We start from the raw sequence: 15,135 nt of genomic DNA on the forward strand, positions 1-15,135 counted from the left end.
TTAAGCAATATTTTTTTTAAAAAGGGTGTGGGCAGTGCGAATGACGTCACAGCCCCCTCCCCATGCCCCTTGAGGCTCCTAGACAAAGTGAGGGCCAAGATTACTCATTCTGTCAAACCATGATTTTTTTAACAGTGGTTTCTTAAATTAAAAAACCAACACAACATGCTGGGCACAAACTATAGCTTGCAAATCTTAACAGATAGGTTTATTCAAAATGCTAAACCAAAAACAAATACTGTACATGGCTTAGAGCGGGGCCGCCCTGGAAGCAACGAAGAAGTGGCCCGCAGTGCTCTGCCAGCGAAAACTGAGCTCGGGAATGCTATGAGCTCCATTTTTGCTTGCAGAGGGTTACAGGAGGCTGCCAGGAGCCCATTATCTGTGCCAGAGCACTCGGGCCACCACAAGCGTCCCCGACACAAGGGTTGTCAAGCTGGCCACACCCACCCTGGCCACACCCACTCCAGCCCCCTGAGGTCAAAACACAACCCTGATGCGGCCCTCAATGAAATCAAGTTTTAGACCTCTGGCTTAGAGAAATGAATGAGCCCAGCCAATCTCACTTTAGGTAGCACAATGGTTTCCTGCACAGGATTGTTCCAGAATGAAACTAGTAATCTACAAATATCAAACAATGTGTATCTGTATTATAATTACAACCAGTAGAAAGGTTTTGTTCATTTTTAGCTTTCAAGAATTAACATTGCCCTTTATCAAAAGCATTCAAAAAATATCCAAAGTCTGACCAACAAAAATGCAGGCTGACCCATCTCCATAGGAGAAAAGATCTGGGTCTTTTTAGAAGAGTTTAATGTTGGCTTCAGAGTTCAGCCTTTTTTCCAGAAGCTTCCTGCGCTGGCTGCTTGACGAGGCTGGTGGCACATCGAAAGCTCAAGTTGTCTGAAGAAGAATCGGGAGTGTTCCCCATCCTATGGATTAAGAGGAACAAAGTTTGTCTTAACAGAAGGTCTCCTGGGTCATTGGCCCAAATTCAGAGCTGCTTCAGCCTTCCAAAAAAATTTTCTCTTCCCATGTTTTAGGACTATAACCAGAACTCTGCTTGGGAAATTCTAGGGGTTGCAATCTAAATACACCTGAGTGTTAAAGTGAGATTTAGTTCATTCAATCAGTTTACTCTTGGTGAGTTTAAAAAGGAATTCCCAATTAATTAGGCAATGGTAAACATCAATGTACATTTAAATGTTTATTTAACAGGGATCATAAATTATAAAAAGGATTGTTGTGGCCTGTAGGAAGAGGCATGGGAGTTGAGCTCAGCAACAAGGCAACCTTAGAGCTCCGAGGGGAAAGAGGGAATGGAGCTGGCAGATAGGCAGAGACAGAGATGGAGCCTGGGCTGTCCATCAGCCCTCAGATGGAGAGTCAACAGCTCCCAGGTCTGGAGGTGGCTGATGAGGAAGAGGAGGAACAGCTGGGTCCACTGCCTGACATGCGGATGTGCAGAAGACAGAGGAAAGGAGAGCAGTGGAAATCCGTGGGCCAGTCCTTGGAACTGAAGAACCATCGCTGCTAGCAAAGCCCCACCCTTGCTCAGGGGATAAAGGGCAGGGGATGGAGATGAATAGATGTGGCTGACAACTATTCATCTCCCTGCCAGTCAGCCACTGATAGCCTGCACTTCCAAATCCTGTCTGGAAATTATCAGAATTCTTCTTGGAATCTGCAGTGCCTGCTGACCAATTCAGAGGGAAAGGGAGTGAGCGTCACTTTCCACAGGACTTAAGAGACTTCATAGCCTGGTGGCGCTCCTAATAAAGGGAAGGTTTTATTAAATACAAAGGGCTTGTTATGTTTGGGAGCCAGATCAGAACAAGGATGCATTCTTGCTTTTTCAATCTCTTCCCTAGTTGTATGGGCAATCTCAAGATTTCTCCTTTCTGAGGAATTTTCAGTGGTCTGAATTCAGCATCCAGCTGCTGTTTTCAGTCATAATGTCTCTTGCTGCTGGTGGAATGCCAGTTAGCTTTTTCCTCACCGGAAATCTTGGCAGCCGTGGCTACTTTTGACAAATGACAATAAGCAGCATCATGTTGTTATACCAGAAGCTCCACCCTTTTTAAAATGCCTATGTGATGTTATGACACACATACAAAAGGGGCAGGACTTGCTACACAATGGTATACTGTTGCTTTTGTCAGACCGATGGCTTCTGCTGATTGTGCTTCTGCAGTACACTATAAGTTTTAAATTCTGGAGGAGAAAGTGCTGATAAGATGTCACCTGCCAGCATACCTGGTTGTAACCTGAGCTTTGTGATTGGCAGAACCATCCACTGTATCAATCCAGGATGCTCCTCGCAGGACACGCATCTTTTGACCAGGCTGGCGGGATGCAGGACCATTTGGATGATATTCTGAAGATGTCCATTCCCAAGTATTCCCTAGCAAATCGTATAAGCCTGTGATACAGCAAAGACAGTAATTCACTTGGGGAAGCCTCTAATCTGCCTGCAGAGAAATATATGAGCCCTGGACAATCAGAAAGGAAAAGAGCAAATAGGTAGAAAAATGTATCTACAAGGTTTCTTGTAGAAAAACTGATGCCAGCATATTTTCTAGAACTAAACCTGCACTCCTATCAGAAACTCAATTGTTGGCCTGGAATGAAGGTCCCAATCCAGGTAGTCCTTGCATAGCAACTACAATATGGAGCAGCAGCTCTGTCACTAAGCAAAATATTATATAACTCTGTCGGATTTATGTTATTTCCATTAAGTTAATCACTTGCTGTCGTTGACATCCTATAACCACAACTTGCAATTTTATTGCGAAGTTCTCCATTGATTCCGCTTGTCAGAAGTCAGCTTTGAAGCATAAAAATAATGATCATGTGATCACGGGATAACTTTGAACAGATATTTAACAGGGCAATCATTAAGCAAGTTCCACCTGTATTATCCACAGAACATTGAAAAATGCAACTATGTGTTAGGATGTTGTGATCCAGGCCCAAGTAGGTAGTAGGAAACTTAGTCAGTGTTAAAATGAACAAACTTTATTTGAACAGCTGAGAATTACTTCATTCTCAGCGTAGTTCAACTAAATTAAAGCAAATTCCTCCCAACACAATTCCTCAGTCCTATCACCAACCTTGGTACAATTAGGCAAACTGCCAAAGGCCTTTCTTGGCAAAAGTTCAGAAGACACCGATACAAATGCAACAAGACAAAGCTATCAACGTTGTTTTCCGGCAAAGCCCAAATGCCATTGCTGGTCTGTTTTAAGCCTTACGGGAGAGGCCAATGATCTCTTGGCCCTACTCCCGAGTCGTCCTCTTTGCTTGAGCTGCTCTTGCCTTCTGGCAGCTCTTCTCATGCGTGCATTAGGAACAGGCTCCTCCTGTTCCTCTGCCTCACTTCTGTCAGGCTCTGGAGGCTCCGCACCTCACTCCCTGATGGCCCTGGACCCACCTCAGCCTCCGATGCAGAGCCCTTATCCGAGCCTTCCCCAGCCTCCAGGACTGGCCCACACTCTTCCTCAGACTCATCGCTGTCTGACTCCGTTGCCAGCTCCGCAGGCTGCTGGCGGACCACAACATAGGAAGACAATTTAGCTTTCTAGAGAGAAGACTAAAACCTTGAACTTTCAAGAACCTTTACTTAAAATGCTTCCTATTACACATCAGCATCTGCAGACTGACCAGTTCCAATGACTTAGGACTGTAATCTTACCATAGTTATTCTGAGGAGGGAACGCTGCCACTGGGGATGCTCCACGGAAGCCATCTTCAGCTGTGTCAACTTTGGGGAAGTTGCCCTGTGCAGAAAAAGAGAGATAAATATGCAAACAACTGAGATAAATAAAAGACATCAAACTGGGTGCCAAAATTCAGATGTATATGTCTGTGTGTATGTGTGATAGTTCAAGAGTAATCTTGAACAGCCCGTGAAAAAATAATTGATTGACTATTTATGTGTCATCAAATTGCTATTAACACATAGTGATTGATACCATAGACTGAGTGATTAAATAAATATACAGGCTGCCCATCTCATATACATGACTTCAGGGCAACTAACCAGTCAACTTGCCACGGCCATCTCGCCACAGGACAACTCGGTGTGGGACAAGAGTTACACTAATATCAAAGAAATGGTGGAATGGAATCATTAAAGAAAGGATGCAAAAGAAGGGACAGAATGAAATGTGAATGGCAAAAATTAAAATACTTTTTATTTATCTTAAATAATTAAATAGAATCGTTAAATTGTCCCACGGTGAGTTGGCTGTGATGAAGTTGGCTTGGCAAGTTGGCCATGGTGAGTTGGCCATGGTGAACTAGCTGCAGCAAGTTGTCCCATTCCCTCTGAGGGCATCCTGCAGATGGATCTTCTCCACTACTCAACCTCATCCTTCAGTTATTCCAAAAATGTACCCACTGCCACTAACAACTGAGTCCATCCATTTCATTATTGGTTTTATTTTTTTCCCCTTTCCTTCCACCTTTCCCAATATTACAGACTTTTCACATATTGGATAATATGACCAAAATTTGATAATTTCAGGCTGGTCATTTGCACTTCAAAGTGCAGGGTGTATCCAGTGGCAAAGTATAAAGGGCAGATCATGCAAATAAAGAAAAGTTTTGGGTCTATGACAGTGTTTTTCCAAGATCGGCAACTTTGAGATGTGTGCACTTCAACTCCCACAATTTACCAGCCAGCAGATATATGAGATGGGCAGCCTATTCATTTATTCCTTTGACAGCCGAAGCTGTAAAAAAGGAAGAAAGGAGAAGTAGAAGCCTGTACAACTTTTAAATTCCCTACATGCTGACTGGGAATTGAAGTCCACACATTTTAGTTACCAAAGTTGATGAACACTGGTTTACACACAGGAATAGCCTTGGAATGATTCAAAAAGAAAGATTGGGAAAGCTTACTGTCACTTTTCTTAGAAGGGTTGCAATGGTCTAGGATTGTATGCTTTTACTGAATTTTGCTCCTGGATTTGATTATATCATCGTACTTTCTCCAGTGCGGTTATAAATAATTTGGATTTTTTAGGGAACACAATGCATATCAGTGTTGCAATTTTTTTTGAGCCAAATCACATGGATGTTATACAGGGCAATATAATCCCTTTATTTTGGATACTAAAAAGGGATATTTCAAATCTCTATTTATTGTCAAGACTACATATGAATTCATTCACACATACACATAATCTGTCTCCTGATTACTACTGCTTTTTTAAAAAAAGGTTTTCTCTTGGTTTGATTTTTTCTTTAACCATTTTTGTCATTTTCATCATCCTCTTTAGATTTTGCTTTTTTCATTTCGTAAAAAATAAAAATTCCAGTTTTGGTCTCTTACCTGCCAGAGGTTTGTGCGGTTGGCTAAGAATTTGTTTCCCCAAGGATACAATCTGTCTACCAAAAAGGGAAAGAAACAAATATAATAGAATGGTAATGTCAATCCACACAATCAATTCTAAACATGCCAATTTCCTCCCTTCAACCATTGACCCTGGGGCGGTTTATCTTTAATATCAAACATTAAAAAAGCATGTGGATTATTAAAGTCTAAATACCTATATACGCTATTTGGAAAGCACACTTAGGGCTGTTGGTGCCACTGCATTTTTTTTCTATGTATATGTCCCATTGTGTGCTTGCTTACTCTCTTGTAATCCTTTTTCCTCCAATCTCTCTACTCTGCAAAAGGAGGGAAAAGCCCAATGCTGGCTGGAAAATTCTGAAAGTTGAAGTCACACATCTTAAAGTTGTTAGTAGAGAGACACTGCTGTAGACTGCCTGCCTGGATTAAAAGTGCAAGAATCTTGATCTACATCAATGCTTCCCAAACCTGGAAAATTACCCTAAATTGGGTAAAAGTGGCTTTTCTTTGGCTAACAACATACAATTCATTACCCAATTACAACAGGGACATTTAAATTGACTTAAAGTGTTTTATAGCTACACTGGGTAAAAAGAGCTTTTTGATAAATGGGTTTTGGGTAATGCAGGAAAAGGTTTGGGAAGCAGTGCTCTAGATGCTATGGTGATGGATCTAAAACCACTTTGGTTCCTTGCTTACGTACTCTCCAGGCCTCCCCTAGCAGCAAACTCCCACTCCTCTTCTGTTGGTAGCCTCTTCCCTTTCCATTTGCAAAAAGCCTGAGCATCATTCCAGCTCACATGCAACACTGGGTAATCTAGCCTGTCTTTGATGCTGGATCCAGGACCTGAAGGCTGAAAAAGGGAAAGGATTCTAGTTATTTAAGACACAGTTATCCATTTTTCTCTTTTAAAAGGCTTTTAAAATGCCTTACAAATCTCTGTACAGTAGTGAGGTGCTTTGTTCCTCAAGGTTATAATATAAATGATATGACACATAAGGAAACAGGACAAGGAAGGAAGAGGAAAAACAAAGTCTGTGGTTACCACAATCGGCTGAGAAAGAATTGGGTGATTTGATGGAATGACAGCCAGTTAATAGGCAACTATTAATAGGCAATAAAATAAATAAATAAATAAATAAATAAACTGGGGGGGGGAAGGTCAAAGGTTAGCTTTTCCAAATCTCAACAAATATAATCTTGCATCAGTTGTTGAGATAAACAAAGGGCAAATTCAGCATGGATCTTCCTCATATGCTCAGCCAATTTATCATCTGCATATGCCATGTAGTTTATAATTGTTTTTTGCACAAACTGGATCAAAACCCAACTGGGATCTGGCCTCTTCAGCATAGACCAAATTAGTTTCTTGGGGATATCCATTCCCTTGGGGGGGTTCTGGTTCTCTCAAATCCCTAAATTAAATTTGCATTCCTAAAAAGCTTCTGCAAGGCAGGGTCTATCAACATTTTCAGGTGCCAAGCATTTAAAGACAGATTAATTAATTCAATGTCCAAACTACCTTAAGACATCATTAGTCTCATCCTCAAAAGATCTTGGGCACACTCAGCTGGAAACAGAACCACCACATAATTTCTTACTAGAAATCACATTAAAGTCTAAAAAAAAATATATCAAATTTTCACAAGTTATGTTGAACTCCTGATTTTTTTGTTTGTTTTGCCCTTTAAAAAGGACTAATTTTCAGATGTCATCTGGGGAGCCTGCAGATACGATCTAAGGGCACTATGGATTTTTTAGTGCCACCAAAAACATTTTATGTATTTTCTATTGGTAGGGTATGTAGAAGGTCCCAACGAATGTTATGCATCTTGGATGTCAGCCCAGATTACTCCTGTATCCAGTACGGTTCACTAATCAATACTTTGGTACACAAATCACGTCTCTGATAACATCTATATTTCTCTCATCCTCTAGTGAAGACTCACCTGTCTCCAAAATGCTTTCTCAATCGGAAGCCACCATGGTGCAGACTAAAGGGAAGAATAAAAGTAGAATGTAATCAACAATAAAAAAATCCCAATTATGAGCTGTTCCCTTCTTCATCAAAGTTACACGCATTTGTCCCCGATTTTTAGAATAATGTTGGATAGACAATCCTCTTCAAAAGAAGAAGGATGGCGTAAACTTGACCACAAATCTTGGTTCACAAAAAAGTCCATTTTAAAAGAAAACGATAGTGCTCGCCCTTATGATTTCAAATGCATTGGAAAGTGTTGTAATGTTGGTTGCTGAGATCACTAAAGCTTGTTGCTCAATAAAAATACAGAGCCCTAAGGACTTGGCATGCCAAACTAGAAGCAACAGAAGATATATGCAATAAGAAATCAAAGTTATGCTTTGCAGGCTGAACATTTCAGATCACAAAATTTTAGGCAGGATGGCTGAAAAGATGTCAAGCTGCAGAAGCTACATTAGGTGAGATAGATCAACTCACTTCATGTCAGTTCAAGTTAGAATTATAGTTTCCTAGAATTTATTACTTGTAGTTTCTCTCCCTAGGAAATCACCCTCTTAACACTCAAACTATTTCCCAATATTGACTGACCCATTTACTGATGTAAGTTGGTGCTGAGTAATCTATGAACTGTAAGACTTTCTGGAGTTTGGAATGCAGGGTAGGTTGATCAAAATCACCCCTTTCAAAATACTGAAAAGTAGCCCTTTACCTCTAGTTTTTGCGTCACTTTCTTTTTAAGCTCTTCCGGGACAAAATTCTCAAAGACAAAACTCCAGTCAAATTTCTCAGCTTCTGTTTTGTATTTCTGGTCCTTCACGAATTCCCTGTGTCCAAAACATAGAACCGATTTCCAAATCAGCCATTTTTGGAGATCTCTCGACAACTTTGTGGCTGGGGGCTTCTTTTAAAATTCTGGCAGGAGAAGGGTACAGGGGATGTGGCAACGAGGTGCTGAAATCACCTGGAATGGGGACTGAATTGATGGTATCTTATTTTTTCATTTGTCACTTTTATATATATGTACATATGTCTAGTTTTTTCCATTCCCATAAAGCATCAGTGGGAAAGTGCACTGTTATAATTTGGATGTCTGCAAATATCTTAGGACATAATTTTGAGGTCTCTGAGGGACCCAAAGAGAAGGGACCGTCTGCTGCCACCGATTGTCTCTCACCGACTCCTCAGGGTGCCATCAGCCAGGCAGTGCCGACTGGCGACACCCAGGGGAAGGGCCTTCTCTGTGGGGGCTCCCACCCTCTGGAACGAACTTCCCCCAGGACTTCACCAACTTCCTGACCTTCGAACCTTCCGCTGTGAGCTTAAGACACATCTATTTATTTGCGCAGGATTGGACTAGAATTTTTGAATTTTTAAATTTTGAATTTGGTTTTAATGGGGTTTTATTATTTGTATTTTATTTTAAATATTCGGCCTTATTTAATAAGTTTTTTAATTGTTGTTTTATCCTGTATTTATATGTATGTTTTATTCTGGCTGGAAACCGCCCTGAGTCCCTAGGGAGATAGGGCGGTATAAAAATGCAAAAAATAAATAAATAAATAAATAAAAATAAATAAAGGACTGCGGGGACACATGTGATCTACAACTAGCCACAATGCACTAAGCCCTTTCTCATTCAGCACTGGTTTCTTGTGTTAGCCTTTGCACACTATTTATGTCTTGTTTTTCCTAATGATATTCTGAAAATAAAGCAACTAGGAAATTCAGGGTCCAAAGGAATTTGCACAGAGAGAAAAGGTTGGCACTGAGGACACTTTTGTTCTTTCTTACTACTAAATAAATTGCTCCCAGATTGGACTTCGCCACAAAATAACTGTATCAGAAATTTACCTTCCCTAATCCTCCATCAACCCCAAATCTGCACTCTTATTTACACCACCCAACTAAGACAACTCTTTATGCATGATTCTAGTCCTCAAGAGTATCCTGCCACAATCTTTTACTGCAGTGTGAACTGTGCTGTTGAAACTTTGAGGAGTTTCTTAACAAAGTAGTGCATAGTTCTAGTCTTCTTGTAAAGTTTGTTTCCTCATCTGGTCTACGTTGAAGGGCTGACCTGGAATTGTTAGAAAGCTGCAAGTTGTGAATGCAATCCAAAATGGTAGTGAAAATATTTGTATTATTAAGTAAGCGAGAAACTACTGCCAGTCAAAAACTATGTACAACTAACATGGGATGTGAACTTTACCTGAAGTCTTTGTTGGTGACCGGATACTTGTCCATAATGAATGGTTTGATTGTCCTGAAGGATCTGTCTTCATTTTTACCATCCAATATGTTGGTTCTAATTTCCAATTTTCCACCAGGCAGCTGTACTGTATTTTCATCTTTCCTGAAAGCTGAGAAAATTAAAATTAGCAGCAAGAATGTTAGGGAATGGCAAAGAATGAAGGCAAATATACATGTCCCAGGATAATGTTGCAAGATCCAATCTGGATTGGTCACCAGGACCAGAGATTTAGTCTTCCGAGCTTTCTCGCATTTTGGTGAGAGAGAAATTCCCTGAGGATAGCATGAGTCCAAAAGCTCGAAAGACTAAACCTCCAGTCCCAATGACCGACCCAGACTGGATTCAGTAACAAAGAAGAATAAAAGGAGAAAATTCAGAAGGTAACAACTGGATTCACAGAAGGTGCCAAAGGGGTTGGCAGTTTGTGATCTAGATCAGTGGTCACCAACCAGTGGTCTGTGGACCACTGGTGGTCTGCGAGAAAATTTTGGTGGTCCGCAGAAAAATTATTTGCATTTTTTATATTGCACTAAATACTATTTATATTTTTAAAAATTCATATTAGTGGTCCTCAGGATTTAAAATTATGAATTTAGTGGTCCCTGAGGTCTGAAAGGTTGGTGACCCCTGATCTAAATGACATGGAAAAGCCTCCATGACCTTAACTTGCTGTTTAAATCAGCCATCATGTAAAGCTAGGAATTGGTTTATTTACCGGGCACATGTCATATGAACACAGTAATTTAAGTTTTGCTAATCTAAGGTTGTGGTCTAATGTGTGGTGTGAATATTGCTTATAGGTCAGGGGTCCAGCTTTTGAGGACAGTCACGGGAAGTCTTGAATGACATTTTGAGGGCTGCAGTAAGACTGCTAGCAGAAGAAATTGTAGGGCCAGTGGAAAAAAGTAAAACAAAACAGACAGCCTAAAAATCTGGAAACGATGGTATGTTGTGTATTTCCAGCTTCCTTCTTGTAAAAAAATATATATTTTCTTTTATTAAAATAAAATTAAAATTTCCAGCTTCCTTCTGATGGATCCCAATTTAATTCTAGTCAGAATTCAACAGCACAGCCCTAAGCATGCCTAGGTCTGAAGCAAGTTACACTCTATTCTTCTGAATTCTTTCTCAGCCTCAATTCGTTCTGGCAAAAAACATTCTCTTTTTATTTTGTTTTAATTTTCTTATACACATGTTGTAAATGTACATTCTCTTGTCCATAAATAATCATACATATTTTTTCTGAAGAAAGCACAAAGATAAAACATTTTTATTACATTTGGGGTTGCTCTTCTACCCTTTCTTTCCCTTCACAACAAATCTTCTCCTCCTCTTTCCACTCCCTCTCTCCTCGTCTCTCCTCCTTTCTTCCTCCTCCTCTCCTTCCTCCTTCCTCTCCCCCACTCCTCCCCTCTTTTCCTCCTTTCTCACTTTCTCTCCTACTCTTGTCCCCTATCCTACCTTCCTCGCCCTTTCTTCCATTCTCTCTCCCTCGACCCCTCTATCTTACCCTCTATTCCAGGGGTCTTCAACCTTGGCAACTTTAAGCCTGGCGGACTTCAACTCCCGGAATTTCCCAGCCAGTTTTGCTGGCTGGGGAATTCTGGGAGTTGAAGTCCGCCAGGCTTAAAGTTGCCAAGGTTGAAGACCCCTACTCTATTCCTCTTTTCTATCTTTCTTCTTTGTTGCATATTATTTCCCTTATTTGGTAACCGAGCAATTCCGATTCTCTAATAATATAGACTTTCTTTTCAATTTCTTTTCCATTTTACCCACTCTTATCATTTCATAATGGTACATTTATATTTATAATCTTCTTTCTCCCCCCCCCCTTTTTTCCCATTTACTCTGGGGTTATCTGTGTTTCTATTTCTTTGGCAAAAAACATTCTCGTGGGTGGGAGGGAGAGAAAGAAAAGGGTTTCCCAAGGTTTAGCCCCCTGCTTGCCCACAAGGAGACAATTTATCCCAGGGGTCTGCGAACTTGGCTCTTTTAAGACTTATGGACGTCAACTCCCAGAGTTCCTCAGCCAGCAAAAATTATGGACTTCAACTCCCAGAGTTCCTCAGCCAGCAAAGCTGGCTGAGGAACTCTGGGAGTTGAAGTCCACAAGTCTTAAGAGAGCCAAGTTTGCAGACCCCTGGGTTAACCCAAGCCTCGGTCCCAGGAAGAAAAAAGGAGAAGAAGCCGCGGCGGGGGTCTCACCGGGGCGCTCCGAACGGCTCCGGGTCACCGCCCAGGGAGACAACAGGACGGGCAAGAAACTCGCGAGCAAAGCGGGAGAGAAGAACATTGACACGGGGAGAGGGCGATCCCTTCGCCCCCTTTGGCAGCAATTGGCAGCGAAAAGCAGCCGGGCAGGGCGAATGCTTCCGGGGTCGACAGGAGAGACACACGTGTACGGGCAGCTGCGAACTTCCTTCATTTAGCAAACGGCCTGGGTTGTTTCGTGTCGGATTTTCTCGTGGGGGGGGGGGGGAGAGGACTCCGCTCTTCTCCCTTTTTATTCGAAATAGTGAAGGGTAAGGGGCATGCATAAGGGCACCAGCGTCCCTGGCCTAATGTTTTCTTTTATTCATACCCTTTCCATGTGTTTATAAATTATGTTTACACTTGTATCTGTCATAAAATCACCCATCTCCTTCCACTTATGACTGTAATTTCGCTGCTTGTATCCTTACGATTTATACTGATGATGTTTCCTGATTGCTTATTTGTAGCCTATGACTATCATTACGTGTTGTATCATTAAGTGTTACATTTGTACCCTATGACTATTAAGTGTTGTAAGAAGATATCTTTTCTTTTATGTACACTGAGAGCATATGCACCAAGACAAATTCCTTGTGTGTCCAATCACACGTGGCCAATAAAAAATTCTATTCTATTCTATTCTATTCTATTCAGCCTAGAACCGTGTTGGCTTTTTTGGCAGCTGCTGTACAATTAGCTGTATTGCAATACAATTAGATGTATTGTTTTACCATCCGCTAATAAGAGATCACCTAAGTAACTAAGCCTACCGTTCAATTATATCTACTGAGTAAACTACCCTAAAGAAAAGATATGATCTTCTTTAGTTATAGATTTATTTTTGGGGTCTTTTGTCTAAATACATGAGTTATTGGAGTTAGATTGACAATCGTATGGGGGGAACCTATGCACCAAGACAAATTCTTTGTGTTTCCAATCACACTTGGCCAATAAAGAATTCTATTCTATTCTATTCTAAAAAAAATACATGGTTGACGAAAATAAATAAAATAAATTTATGGCTATTGGAATCATTTGTCTCTGAAACGATAGTTATTTTATTATATAAATGTTATATTTTAACTAAAGCTTTCATTAAAGATTCTCATTTTATTAATCAGTTTGAAGAAGCCACACTTGACTCAAGTCAAAACGGAGCAAACTGCATAATTTTGTGTGCCTGAACTAAGGCCTTGTGGCGAGTATAAAGCTGGTTTAATCCTTAATCAGCTTTTTGCAACTTTTAATTGCATTAATATATACATTTGGTTTTTCCTTTTGAGAGGATTACAGACTGGTAGGTATTTCTGAATGCCAGCATTCAGCATTCAAGTGTTGGTAACCAGTTGTGAAGGATTCAGTCTTGTGTATTTGCCTCCGTTCTGATGTAGTCTGGGTGGTGTAGGAAATATGACACCATATAGACGACTTAGTAAAAGGATGGCTTTAAGTGATTAGAAACAAAGCGTTCTATTTTATTTTGTAGCTGCAGTACTTGCTTCCTTCCAGTGCTTGAAGTAAAAAATATAGAGCTCATGTTTTCTGCCATCCTACATTAGAAACTGTTGTTTATAAATCGAAGTGACTAGAGCAACTCATTTTTATTTGCATAGTGTAGTAAATCCATAAACAGAAAATAATTTTTATAAAGCTACTGAAGATGGTACAAATTAATCATTACAGTGCAGTCAACAAAGCCTAGTCAGTCTTTTTTATAGGCCAAACTAGATTTTTCTTTGCAATCTTCCCATTCTTACTTAAATCAGGGGCCACTGAAAAACAATACCTCCCCTGCTACAGCTGAGCCAGAGTATCAGCAAAACTAGAGTGCTGCAATGCTATGAAAATTGGGGAGTATGGTAAATGTGTTAATATAGTAGTAATGAACAAGGGTTGAGTAACCTAACCCTAACTCAGTGGCAAGATGCCTCATCTTTGCCCAAATGTCCCAACACAGTATACCCACTGCCTGCCTCCCAAGCTCCTCTTTCCAGTGTCTCAGCCACCATCCCAGTATAGCGTTTTGTCCATTGAACTAGAGCCTTTCAAGAAAAATGGCAAAAATGCATTTCATTCACTAGGCTTAATTTCAAACTAATTTTTAACATCTTGATTTTAATTCTAAAAATTTATTGTTTTATATTTGTAATGCACAACCTTGAATGCATATATAAGAAGGTATGTTTTTTTCTGGCAATATGTGCCGTGGAATTTCATACCAACAATGCAATAGAAAATATGAGTGGCATGGTGGCCTACTGCAGATGATGCTTGTCTGCCATTTCGAAGGTTGAGAGTTCAATCCTAGATAACAGCTGATGTTTCTCTCCTAGGGCGAGAAGAAATATCTGTTGCGAACTCCTTTGTGGTGTCAAGAAAGGCATCCGGCCAGTAAATGCTCAGCTCCATATAATCACCCTGATTCTATAGAAAGACTACATGGAGGGGGCATGGCCAGCGTCAAGGCAAAACAATGCTTTCTTAGTGGGCTCCCAAAGTATCACTATCGCAGTCATTTGGGGGTCCTTTTTGACCAAAGCCATCCTGTAGAGATGGTGAACGAGAGAGGCACAGACTGGCGAGCATAGGGAAGTTACAAATTCCCTGGTCGGAAGAAGCTTCTCAACTGGATGGCTGAGGAAGCGGCCATTGAGTCGCTACAAAGCTGAGCCACAACAGAAGCGTGGAAGTAAAAGTATGGATCATCTGGGTGAGATACTTGCTTTTCTTAAAAATACAAGTTTCTTTTCATAACCTCTTAGAAACATCTAAGAGGATAAAGCGACAAAAAGAGAGGAGGGGAGAGTGGGCTTGTGTCAGCTTCACTACCTATGACAATACAGCAGCGAGGAAAGCGGGCAGGACCAAACGAAAGAAAATGAACCAGCAGAATTGATCTGGAAAATAAGAAAGTAAGAGCAGAAAGCCTGATGAGTATTTTTAAACTTTTAAATCCTAACAAATGAAATTGAACTAAATTTAAGTGATTGAATGAACTATTTTTAAAAGGGAAAAAAACTTTTTTCTATTTTCTGTGTGAAAATAAACTGCAGTGCCATCTAGAGGCACCACTGAAAGGACAATGAACTGAATAAATTAAATGGACAAGACAAGAATGACCTTGATGTTTGCTGAATTGATTAGAAATTGTTTTATTTAACCACTAGACAGGGATTGTCCTCTATCGCCATTGTTTGTGTTGACATTAGAGGTATTAAATAGAACTGTAAGACAAAATGAAGAGATAAGAGGTTATCTTATATAAATTACAGGCATTTGCAGATGTT

The 15,135-nt window shown here is 40.4% G+C and overlaps 1 protein-coding gene across 2 annotated transcripts; it reads right to left on the reverse strand.

Annotated features, from left to right (window-relative positions):
* Positions 1–182: 182 nt before the first annotated feature.
* Positions 183–12,812, reverse strand: SUMF2 (sulfatase modifying factor 2). 2 transcript variants are annotated; one of them, XM_058164500.1, is made up of 9 exons: positions 11,801–12,812; positions 9,554–9,704; positions 8,054–8,168; positions 7,313–7,357; positions 6,062–6,216; positions 5,339–5,390; positions 3,695–3,779; positions 2,257–2,422; positions 183–932 (listed from the first exon to the last, which is right to left on the reverse strand). In XM_058164500.1, the coding sequence occupies exons 1-9, from the start codon at positions 12,018–12,020 to the stop codon at positions 824–826; spliced, it is 1,098 nt and encodes a 365-aa protein (XP_058020483.1). In that variant the 5' UTR covers positions 12,021–12,812; the 3' UTR covers positions 183–823. The 2 variants fall into 2 exon arrangements, with proteins under 2 accessions (XP_058020483.1, XP_058020482.1); XM_058164499.1 differs by having other exon boundaries at positions 5,339–5,394; positions 6,066–6,216; positions 11,801–12,808.
* Positions 12,813–15,135: the final 2,323 nt, after the last annotated feature.

Source organism: Ahaetulla prasina, chromosome 1 (genome assembly GCF_028640845.1).
Source record: "Ahaetulla prasina isolate Xishuangbanna chromosome 1, ASM2864084v1, whole genome shotgun sequence".
Lineage (NCBI taxonomy): Eukaryota > Metazoa > Chordata > Lepidosauria > Squamata > Colubridae > Ahaetulla > Ahaetulla prasina.

Excerpts from the sequence above, each read along its gene's own strand:
- SUMF2 (XM_058164500.1), bottom strand. The coding sequence starts at position 12,020 with ATGAAGGAAGTTCGCAGCTGCCCGTACACGTGTGTCTCTCCTGTCGAC. Across the intron at positions 5,391-6,061 it reads AGGGGAGGCCTGGAGAGTAC|ATTGTATCCTTGGGGAAACA; the intron begins GTAAGCAAGGAA and ends TTTGGTAGACAG. Across the intron at positions 3,780-5,338 it reads ACCGCACAAACCTCTGGCAG|GGCAACTTCCCCAAAGTTGA; the intron begins GTAAGAGACCAA and ends TTTTCTGCACAG.